The sequence below is a fragment of the Topomyia yanbarensis genome, chromosome 3 (assembly GCF_030247195.1).
Source record: "Topomyia yanbarensis strain Yona2022 chromosome 3, ASM3024719v1, whole genome shotgun sequence".
Taxonomy (NCBI): domain Eukaryota; kingdom Metazoa; phylum Arthropoda; class Insecta; order Diptera; family Culicidae; genus Topomyia; species Topomyia yanbarensis.
In genome coordinates, this window is record NC_080672.1 from 377,376,500 (window position 1) to 377,389,039 (window position 12,540).

Sequence of the window (12,540 nt, forward strand, 5' to 3'; positions counted from 1 at the left end):
AGGCTACATTATCATTCTACTAAATGAGGTGCAAGCTCTATAATGATATTCTATAATGGGCTGTTCATAAACCACGCGATTTGAAAAAGTTCACGCTTGTCTACACAGAAAAATAAAACAATCCACATAATAAGTTCTCTAACCTTAAATTTACGTACTTTTGAGTTTTGTATCTCATTCGTACTTCTTAGTGTAGACAAAACAAAACGAGATATTTTACTCGAGCTCTTTCGTTGCTGTCATTCCACGTCAGATTTACATTTACACCAAAATTTTAATTCCTTCCAAAATTATTTCTTGCATTCTTTAGCTAAAAATAATTGGCACGTATTTTTTTTTGTTTTGGATGAAAGACATATTTTTTAAATTAGGAATTTTTGAAATTTTGAAGTTTAAAAGATTGAACAGTTTTCAATCACTGAGAACTCGGAAAATATTCGATGTATTACATTAAATGAAAAACCAACTTAATCCACCTAGCAGTGATACATTTCTTACACATATCATTGTTGGATCATTTATTAGTTTGCAGAACTCATGCCAAATTAGTACATAACAGTTTCTAGTCCTGCGCGAATAAAACCTCGAAGAGACTGAATAAATTATAGAAAATCAATAAAACGAACAAAATAAGAAAATTAACCGAAAAATTAAAAAAAAATGATTTTCAAATTCATAAAATGAATAGAATGATTAATATAAATCAAATTAATAAAATTGATGTATTTTATCAAATTAGATTAGCTCATTAAAGAGAAAACTAGTCTATATTTATGTAGTTATAAAATTAGTAGAATACATTAATTGACTCAAACTAACAAATTGAATAAAATGAATAAGTGGAATGACTGACCATGCAATGAATAAAATTAATAAATTCAATCAAATGAATTAAATGAATCAAAAGAAACAAATGAATCGAATGAATTAAATGAACCAAATGAATTAAATGAATCAAATGAATGAAATGAATCAAATGTATTTAATGAATCCAGTGAATACAATGAAACAAATGAATGAAATTGGTAAAATGAAGAACATGAATAAATAAAACAAACGAATCAAATAAATAAAACGAATAGAATTGATAAAATGAATGAAAAGAAAAAGAAAATGAACAGAACAAAATGATCTGATTAAAATGAAAGATTAAGCGATGATAAGAGTTATAAATTAATAAAAAAATAAATTGTGTCAAATAAATAACACGGTGCTACAGTGATTTTGTACTTTTCAAGTGACCTAGTATATGTTGTAGATCTCACCAAATGCAACACAAGACAATGTTTGAAAAATGCTGTATGCCCTCAAAAACTTAATTTATGGCAAAAAACGATTTTCAACGGATTTAAAAATTTTTGAGTGTTCTGGAAAGAAGAAAAATGACCTTTCCAACGGTATGCTATGTTGTCAAAGATATTTTGCGGTTTTGGGTCAACAATATGAAAACAACCATAATTTTGCGATTTTTTCATGAAAATTATGAAAATTACTCATCATTCTTTTAAAGAAGCTTCTTTGTTTTAATGAAATTTCAGAGATTTCGCATCCAACGATCTATTTATTATCAAAATCGGTTGAAAAATGGCAGCTATTAATTTTTGTTTAAATTAGAAACTTGCTCGCATGAACTCTTAAGTTGTTGGTGAGGTATTGTCTCGCACTATAAGATGATATAATTATATCTTCCGTTATTTTTTTTCCAATTTGAAGCTCAAATTTCACACACAAACTTTTGAATGTATACGTAATCGAGCAAAAAAAATCTATTTTTTTGAAAATATATGAGACTGTCCCCTTAAAAGTTCATGCGAGCAAATTTCTAATTTGGAAAAAAAATAATAACTCTGCCATTTTTTAACCGATTTTGATCATAATTAGGTCGTTGGATGCGGATTTAAATGTTCTTTCTAAATTTCGATTTAGACCAAGACGCTTCCTAATAAAAATGTAGAGCAATTTTCATATTTTTAATGAAAAAAGCGCAAAATAATGAATACTTTCATAACCGCATAGTACTTTTAGCAAAAGAACATAACATAGCATACCATTGGAAACGCCATTTATGTCATTGAAAATGTTTTACTCCATTATCTGGGGCTAGGTGTCATCAGGGATGCCATTATGCCAGATTTATCTGGCACAGCCAGAGTTTTTTTTTTGCATCATCCAGACAAAAAGACAATTCTATCATTCTGCCAGATTTTTGAATTGTAGAAGCGCGTAAACTCACATTTTGGAAATTTGGGTTATATTTTCCCAAATTTAAAAATAAAATCGATTTATGCACGTCATGTGACAGATTTTGCCAGACATTTTTACTTAAACTGCCAGATGTTCTTCGAAAAAAAGTGGCAGCTCTGGTACCAGCGCGGTGTCAATGTAGTATATACACCATATTGGCACGGTGTCACAGAATGATTTGTGTGTGCTACTTGAGAGTTTGCGTTTGAAAAAAAATAATTTATTTTTATGCATGAGTGTGCGTTGTAGATTGTCAATCCATGTTTACGGCGCTTTGTAGGTGTGTAAGGCATTGAGCCTATTGACATACATGTTTCATTTTTTTATTCAATTCGTTTATTTTATAAGGCACGTTTGCGTTAGCTTAAAGGTGCCAATTTTGTTTTATTCTACATTTTAAACTACTTAATACTAGGGGATCACATATTGATTTTTTTTTAAATGAAACCAAGGAGATTTTATAGCTATCTGATATATCTACACAAGAGGGTAACATAATTTTCGTAAGATTAGGGGGGGGGGGGTCATTTAGTTTTTATGGCAATAAGGTTTGACATTTTTAGCAGGGAGATAATTGGAGCAAATAATTTTTAACTAACGGGGACAATTTCTTCAACTATCTTAAAAGTATGAATAACTAGAGGGCGGGATTGAATTTTGTAAAGATTGGGAGAGATTAATTAGAGTTATTTTTATGTGGTAGTAGAGTTGGGCATTTTCAACAAGATTATGTAATATAATAGTTAAGACAAGAAGAGACACGAAGAGCTAAATGCTTATTTGGGGAGGGTAGGGGTGTTACCTCCGGTATAAGAGTCAGGGAAGCGAGGGTGGACAAAGATGACAGGAGAAAATTATTAAGCTTCAGTTTCAGGCATCGGGATCGGGATCAACGGCCTAGATTACAGACTGGTGGCCTTTATCAGGAAGAATCATGTACTGGGACGCCAAGAGGTCCTCCTCAAGCCGGCAGAGGCTTTCGTAGTACGACTCAGATGTGGATCTGTAACACTTCGAGTTGCGCATATGATGTTCATACTGTAGGTCCCGTGTTTGTTGGCTCATTCGACAGAGATGTTTTGTGTCGCCTTGGAGTCGCATCAAACCATCGTGGGTTGAGGGCACTTCTGAGAATGATAAGAAAAATAAAAGGGGCGCTAAATTTGTATATTGATGGTTTTTGTGTAGGTTTAGGTGTATACGAGAGACATATAGAGGAGATCGCGGCTTGCCAGTACATCTCGAACAGGGACGTTGGTTGATCTACCTCGGGCCCGCAGTGTATCTATTAGCCACGACCTGGCGAAACTGTACTCGGTGCACGTCCAGACAATGTGCTCGATGTCGTGATAGCCGTCACCACAAGCGCAGATACCACTGCGAGCCCAATACGCCGGAGATGTGCATCCAGCGTGTAATGGTTTGCCATGAGTTGGGACATCACACGAATGAAGTCACGACCCACATCCATCCCCTTGAACCAAGGTTTCGTCGATACCTTGGGGACTATCGAATGTAGCCACCTTCCTAGTTCAGCATTGCTCCACAAAGTTTACCATCTTTCGAGGGTTCTCTGATGAAATTCGTTGAAGCAAATTGATTTTTCATAAATGTCACCTTCTAAAACACCCACCTCAGCTAAAGAGTCCGCCTTCTTGTTGCCCGGAATGGAGCAATGAGAAGGTACCAAAACCAAGGTAATCTGAAAAGATTTGTTAGATAAAGCACTCAGTAGCTATCGTATTTTCTCAAAAAATACGAGGAATGCTTTCCATGTTTTATCGAGCGAATAGCGTCAATGGAGCTGAGGCTATCCGAAACGATTAAGTAATGGTCTGCGAGTCATGTGTCAATGACTCCAAGGGTATACTGAATAGCAGATAGTTCTGCGGCGTAAACTAAAGCAGGGTCACTGAGTTTGGAGGAGCCGGTGAACTTTTGATTGAAAATACCGAAGCCAGTGGACCCTTCGAGGTTTGATCCGTCAGTACAAAACATCATAAAACAGTCAACTTCTCGGAATTTATTATATAAAATGTTTGGAATCACTTGTGGGCGTAAGTGGTACAGAATTCCAAACAGTAGATTCAGATGTATTTATAAAATGCACACGGTTGGGATTGTAAGAAGAAGGATTAATATTCTGTGCCATGTAATCAAAGTACAAGGACATGAAACGGGTCTGAGAATCGACAAGCCTTTCGAAATTTTCAATCACCTATTGGTTCAAAATATCGCATCGAATGAACAATCGATATGAGAGTTACCAAAATAGATTTTTCAGCGGGAAAACGCCCGACAGGACTTCGTGACTCATCGTATGGATCGACTGCATGCACCCTAAGGCGATACGCAAACAATGATACTGAATTCTTTCGATTTTGATGATATGTATGTTCACGGCGAAGGCTCCGTATTCCATTACCAACAGTATCGTTGTTCGATACAGCCCAATTAGGTATCTTGGGTGGAGACCCCACCATGTTCTGATTATTGTACGAAGAAATTTGATCCTTTGCTGGCATTTCTGTTTCAGGTACCGAATGTGGCATCACCAAGTAATGGTCCTTGTAGATCGACTGCTTTGGGTCCCGTTACAGAAACCACGTCATCGCCTGCAAGTTGCCTTAACGTATAGGAATTGTCAAGACATTCATCAATGTTGTTGACATAGAAATTGTATAACAGGGGGCCAAGACATGTGCCCTGGGGAAAGCCCATGTAACTAAATCGTGATGTCAATAAGTTACCATGCGAAAAATGCTTGTGCTTTTCCGACAACGAGTTTAGTAAAAAGTTGTTTAAAGTCGCTGAAAGACCATGCTGGTGCAGCTTTTCTGAAAGAATGTTGATAGAAACTGAATCAAAAGCCCTCTTAATATCTAAGAACACTGATGCCATTTGCTCTTTGCTAGCATAGGTCATTTGAATTTTGGTTGAGAGAAACGCAAGAAAATTGTTCGTCCCTTTTCCTTTGCGAAAGCCAAATTGTGTATCTGACAGTAAGCCGTTTGCTTCGACCCAATTGTCGAGGCAGGATAGAATTATTTTCTCGAACAACTTCCGGATACAGGACAGCATTTCAATCGGTCAATACGAATTGTGATCGGATGCTGGTTTTCCTGGTTTTTGGATGGCGATGCCCTTAACTTGTCTCCAATCGTGTGGGACAATGTTACCCTTAAGAAACTTGTTAGATAAGTTCAACAAGCGTCTTTTGGCAGAGTCTGGCAGATTCTTCAACAAGTTCAATTTGATTTTGTCTGGCCCTGGAGCTTTATCGTTACATGATAAGAGAGCGAGTGAAAACTCCACCATCGAAAACGGCATTTCGTTCGCGTTGCCGTTATCGTGAGGAGAGTTAGATACGCCGGAATTGTTGGGTCAACTCCCCATCTATGCATCGGAACGTGTACTCCGTCAACGAAGCTTTTTGCTGTTGGAACAACTCCCTGTATGGTAGCCATGATCCAATTCGCTTCATGTCTGCCACATTCAACGAAGTGTTTGCGGATTTCGATTTCAACGTGTCATCTACTACCTTCAAAAACCGGCTATTAAGTCTGAAAAAGATATTTTCTGACGACATTTTAATCTGTATTTTTATTTGCTGCTTTTGTTTATATTATTTTTACATTATTTATTTTATTGTATTAGTTCGTTTTTGTTATATTTATTTCTGTATTTATTGTTAAGTTCTGTATTGTGTATTCATTTGAAAAGATATGGGGTTTTTATGCCAATTTGAGTATGGTTAATGTTTCACTCAAATTAGCTTTTCCCCATCCCTTCATATTCATTAAGACCAACTAGGTCAGCTGAAAATAAAATAAATAAATAAATAAATAAATAAATAAATAAATAAATAAATAAATAAATAAATAAATAAATAAATAAATAAATAAATAAATAAATAAATAAATAAATAAATAAATAAATAAATAAATAAATAAATAAATAAATAAATAAACCGAGAGCTCGAAAACGAATGACCTACATGTTTCATATTTCGGTTATATGTGACACGTTTTTTATCTGTAAGGCATCTGACAACATGTTTCTGTAGTTATTTCTTAAGCACTGTTCAGCAGCGTAGTATTTTATATGAGAGTGTAATTGGAACGGAAACAAGTACATTCCTAGCAGAACATTTTGATTTATTATTTCGAACGCCTTTGTTTCATACTGCATAAAACTGAAAATTTGAAAGCACGAACTGTCCCAGCTGCAGTTTAAGCGGGTGTTCTTTTTAGATTGTCATGTCTTAAGTTGCTGGACTTAAAATTGTTTTCCCAATTTCTCCAGTCAGAGTATCTGTCCTGGCCTGCTCTAAACGCGTTTTAAATAAAACAACAAATAGAACGGTTGTGTATACAAATTTTGAAATAAATCTGTTTTAAATTATGAACCAAACCGCTGTACTGGGGATATAATTGTGTCAGTTCTAGTTCCACATTGAAACAACTATATGACATAAAACGCTGCAGAACATGCAGTTCATTCTTTTACTATGTAATACTATGTTTACACTACAGAGTTATAACACGTTATAATAATTAGCAAAAAGAAAAATGTCACCAAGATAGCGTCAAAACCCGTTTTAACTGATAGTGTGACCGTTGTATATCACTGTAATTTATCAAATAATTTCATTTGTTCGGCCATTAATCGATAAGGAAATACTTAACCTAAAGATTGTTTACCATTATTGAAAATTTAATTGGAAAATTAAGTTTCATATTTCGTGGAGAAACTGTATATTTCCGTTGGCGAGCGATGACTTCCTCATCTTAGTTCTCAATATGAAGCTTTTCTTTTGAATACATTTTCTGGACAGACCAGCCTATTTTTACTAGATGGATCAGCTAAATAATGCCAATCAGCTAGAGAGATACTTGATTAATTGAAATAAAAGATGACCGTTAAATGACCTTCAATAAATTGTTTTAATGTGGGGGGTGTATAGCAAATTGTAACATATGGGAACAGGAGAGTGAGCCGGAACGTGAGTCGATAACTGTGATAGATTAAATGCATTTGCACGCTCTTGACAAAAGCTGCATTTTAATGTCACCGTGGTCGTGTCCTGTACACAACTCTTTAATTTTTTTAAACTGATTTGAATGTAATCTCTGCTTCGGCGATTCCAAGCCCCTGTGTTCAGATATCTCAGTCTGCAAAGTTATTTCACCAAAAAGTTCGTCTAGGAGCACGCACAACTCAAAATGGACAAGCCAATTCGTATGCTATTACTATCAATTTGTTTGTAGTATTTACGAGCTCACTGAAATCACTTGCAGTTTCAATATTTTGAAAATACCCATGAAATCTAGTCGCTACGAAGAGGGTTTCGTTGAGGCTACCATTCGTCGCTTTGGGATTACGATATGTAGCGATACTAAAGGAAACATTCAAATGATCAAAGAAAATGTATTTGTGATCAAATAACGATGATTCATGCTAGTTTGGAACAATCTAATTCACCGACTCATGCGAACATTTGTCGGAGCAAAGTGTTACATTTAACACTCCTCTCAACTTGCAAATGTTGGGCGTTTTCCCATGTTGTGTACGTGCAGAGTCGTACTACTTGAGTATTCCACCAATCAATACAACGATCCAATCAACCTATAATGCAGATACAACGACCACGACAACTGCTCCCAAATCAACAACTAGCATCGCCAACAAAGAAGCAAATTCCGATGAAGACGGATTTACAACAGCGACAAGAAACAGATAAGAACATCTGATCATGTACAGCAAGAAAGCAGTACCGATGATGACATAGACGGAAACGATAACGCGAGAGAAGGCAGACTGACCCCAAGCGGCTTCACCGCCAAGGAAAAGTATCTCAACATGCAGCAGCAAACTGCGTCAACAAGATCTGGCAGATAGACATTCTTAATTATTTTTTATTTTTACTTATATTGTAAAAACTTAAAAGATCCACGGCTCAGCAGTGTTAACGCATTGAGCCGTGTCAAATAAAGCTTAATAAAAAAAACCAATACAGAACCTTTCAAATTGATATCTGAGCAGCCCCAAATGATGTGAAGGACGTCTGCATCACTGCCGATTACGAGTTGGAAACCTTTTCGGCTACAGCACTACACAACGCTTTTGAAATCATCAGAGGGACACCTCCGATTAGCGCTCACCTATCTTGGGCAACACAGAGTAAAGTATCCTGTCCAATGAGACACACCCATTGGGCAAGAGATCTGGCAAGTGATTCATGTCACCCCTGTAATGAGTGAGCGAAAAAGATCGCAACGAGTTAAAAGTAAGTTGAGCTATAAAAATTACATAGGTGAAAAGTTGCGAACATAAAGTTTAGTTAGGAGTACAATCTTGGAAAAACGCTATTAACTGGGTAAAGTCGCATAATTTGCTGGATTTTCTTTATACATATAATTAATTCCGATATTATAAAATAGTGCCATACTGTTCGATCGAGAATCAGTTCATTAACCTGTACGTCATTGAACTCTGATAAGGGAATATATTTTATTTTGCTTGGTACTACGTGCGTGTCGAAAGAGACAAACTATCGGCGGTTCGCTGTGTATGAGTGAAGAATTCCACGCTCAGTACTCGGTGGTACAATTGAAAATAGAGAATAGCGTAGCTGCATGAAACAGGAGTTGTATCAATTATACCAACATACTGACATCGGAAGACTGAACTACATTGAACTGGGCATGTAGCGCAAATTCCAAAAGAGAGACGACGTAAAGTTATATTCAACAGAGTATCTGGAACAAGTTCAAGATACTGGAACAAGTTCAAGATACTGGAGAGAAGCGGCTCAATTTCGAACAACTCAGCAAGTTTACAATAAAACATGCGGTCATGATTCGGAACACTCGGATTGTACGGCCACACTGTTAAATTTGAAAAACTACTTATACTACGTTGAATAGACGAATTTGAACGGACACTTCTACCACGCCAAATGGACGAAAAAGAAGTCTTTATATAGCATTTCAAAATCTCTTTGAAGAATATATTCTAAGTTTGACAACAAAATTTTAGATTCAGGATTTTTGAGCTTGTTCTGAAAAAATGACGACCGGTTTTTGAAACCGAACTCGAGTTTGGTTTTCGTTTCGTTTACAGTGTGAATGAAAGATTGTTGAAATTTTGCATGAAAAGCTCGGATTCTTGACCACCATTGGTTGTTTGGAGGCGTTTTATAAAAGTCCATTAAAGGGTACGAGGGTCGAGACGAGATCAATAATTACTAAATATCGTCGACGTGGTTTATGAGCGACCCTTAATTTGAGAATTAATTTATTATTCTAAACCTTTGCCGTGAATTTCGAAAATGATAAAGAAGAATGTTAGGAATAAATTTTACAGTAAATAACCACAGCTTTAATAACGATAAACGATAAGCCATTTAAAAAATACATTAAAATGCAGTTTCCTCTATTCTATGGTGCACATTTTCTGAAGCAAGATGTTAGGGAGAGTGTAACAGGTGTTACTATTAATATCTAACAATTTCATCGTAACATTTTGTGCGTGATCTAAACCTTAGCGCATTGAATCGCTCTATTTTTAGCTACTCTACATAGGCACATCGAATGAAACCAATCCAAAGTCAGTCTTTTCATAAATATCTTACCACCATTACTCCCCAGCCCAGCCCCATTGGCACCACGTTTAGAGCTATGGGCTCCACTACCACTTTTTTTCAACTCAATAACGTCAACACCATTAGTTCGATTACTAGAATCTACGATGGGGTTTGTCTCTCCATCATCACCCTCCTCTTCCTCGTCATCGTCGAAAGCAGCGACGGAAGTGGAAACAGCAGTTTCCATGCCATCGAACCGATCGCTGAACTCTGGCACCGTTAGAAAATTACACTTGGCATACTGGGAGTTGGGTTTGGTGCTAGCAGTACCGCTGGTGGAATCGTTTCCAATCCCACAATTCCTTTGCTCACCGTGACGTTTGTTTGAGTTTAGTTCGAAGTTTTCCGCTGGAAAGGTTCTTCGTGTTGAGGTACTTTCCAGCACTTTGATGGTGACGTTGCTTTCGTGCTGCTGCAGGTGCGAAGATATCAGTGCTTTCCCGCTTTTGTTGGTACTGATTTTACCCATCGATTTCGATCTGGGTCTACCGGGAGGAATTTTTGGCGCAGAATTGGAACTCAGATTGGAAACAGATCTTAGCATAAACGTTTGTTTCCTAATTTGTTGTACATTGTTATTGGCATCTGTTCCTTTGGACCCCAGATCCTCACTTGTTTTATGCCTATGACAAAAGTCTCGAGCTGTGCCATTCGCGTGATTAAGGTCTTCACTACTGGGGAACTTTTGATTGATTTGTGGGAGTGTTCGGTAGGCCCTTGTTTCGAGTTTTGGGATGCCTGACCTGGGTGGCTTCCGCGGACCCTTATCGAGTGTACCGTTGGCAGACTTTGGACAAACCTCCATGTTGTCGAATTTATCGATCCCGGTTGAGGGTCGCAGGTGCAAAACAATTTTTGTGTTTGATTCCTTGACTTTGGCCGGGCGAGATTGTAGCTGAGCACCCGTGCATGGGCTTGGAGCAGGCGTTGCAGGTTGGCTCACCAGAGTTCCGTTCACATACTGCAAAGTGCCGTGGGATAGACGCTGTTTTTGTAAAGCCGCTGGCATTGCTGGAATGTTGTTGTCCGGTAGAGAAAAGCGAACCTTTCGGTTGTTTTTCATAGGGGATGTGTCCATGATTTGAATGGTTTCTGCGGGTATGAGAAAATGATATTGATTAGACACATTGAAATACTGTGGAAGCTGGTATCGATAAATATGAATTTTTCTATAGCATAGATATATTCCCAAAAATAGTGAAATTGTAATATGTATAGCACACTTTCCTACGGTGTTTTAGATAACCATTTTGTGCATTAAAGGCACAATACCTACAATATCTAGTAAGATATAAACTTTCGTTTTCATTTCGTCTCATTAGTAACCGGCAGGCTGACTTGACCACAGCAGCTCCAATACGAATCACTACTTGTATTCCCAAGCACACAACCAATCGAAGTCCCGCAAGTGCAGACGTGCTCTAATAGCAGCCACTGGACGCAAACGATAATCCAAACGCAATATTCAAATGACTGCTTTCAAGTAGACCTGTGCGCCGCCGCGCCACGCCTCCGCCGCCGGTAATTTTTAACGTACGCCGACGCCGAACGGTAGATCGGCGGCGCGCCGCCGATGCATTTTTCCCGCGCCGATAATTCGCGAACTCTAAAATTGTTGACTCATAATTTTATCTACAAATCTAGGAACATTGTCTATGGACCGAATATACGACGTTAACTGATTGATGATTTATCACATCTTGATCATTATTTGGTATTAGTGGTCGTCAATTGGATTACTAAATTAAAATAATCTTGATATTTTCTCGAAAACCATTACACGACACTCGTTATATAATTCAAAGATCCATTCTTGCTTCGTCAACTGGTTATGATTGTGAGCATATAAGTTTCAATTCACTATTCGTGTGCGTGAAATGGTCCACAAATTAAAAAAAAAAAACTTCCGCTTTCAAGATATATGTGCCTGAAATTTACGATTATGTGCCTGATCCTAATCTTTGCACGTAATCAATTTCACTGGAACGCAGCGTATTATTCATTGATTTTTTAACCGATTCTTAATTCCTAATATGCTAGACACGATTCACCAGTCGAGTTCGTGAAACTGTTCATGATGTAATCCATGAAGTTATTAATTTTCCACATAATCTTATTATACTTACGTAAACAATTACAAGGAACTCAGACTATTATTCATGGATTATTCACTCTGCTTTTTGGTTTGAAAATTTCTATGTGAGCTATTGTGTACAACTGCTAGCAACCAGTCTCATAGGCACGAGCATTAGATACAAAGACATTACTAGGACCTGTATCCCTGTTATTCCTTTGTTAAAATTCAGAGAAATGCTCGGAAGTAAATGAAACTGCGCTGAGCAAAATACATTACCTTGCCACAATTCATGTCCGTGAAATAATTTAGAAAACTATAAGACACATGACTCTGTGTAAAAAATCCAACGGTAAGCTCAAGACTAAAATATCACGATAACACGACGAGAATTTAAGAAAATCGTTGCACGATGTTCAATTCTTGACTGTTTTAATCAATAAAGTTAATACAAATCAATGTTTCATTTTCAATACGAGGTTTATTTATAATTGATTGAATCGTGACCTATTTTAAATTTTTTTTTCTCGAAGAATAGTTGAGCAAAGTGATCTTGACTTTTCGCGACGCTGGT

The 12,540-nt window shown here is 36.9% G+C and overlaps 1 protein-coding gene across 3 annotated transcripts in view; it reads right to left on the reverse strand.

Annotated features, from left to right (window-relative positions):
• Positions 1-12,540, reverse strand: part of LOC131694135 (uncharacterized) — a 118,389-nt gene that overhangs the window by 84,578 nt on the left and 21,271 nt on the right. For all 3 annotated transcript variants that reach the window (XM_058982581.1, XM_058982580.1, XM_058982582.1), the window contains exon 2: positions 9,881-10,984. In XM_058982581.1, the coding sequence (XP_058838564.1) occupies positions 9,881-10,970 (1,090 nt within the window). In that variant the 5' untranslated portion in view covers positions 10,971-10,984. The remainder of the gene's footprint in view (positions 1-9,880; positions 10,985-12,540) is intronic.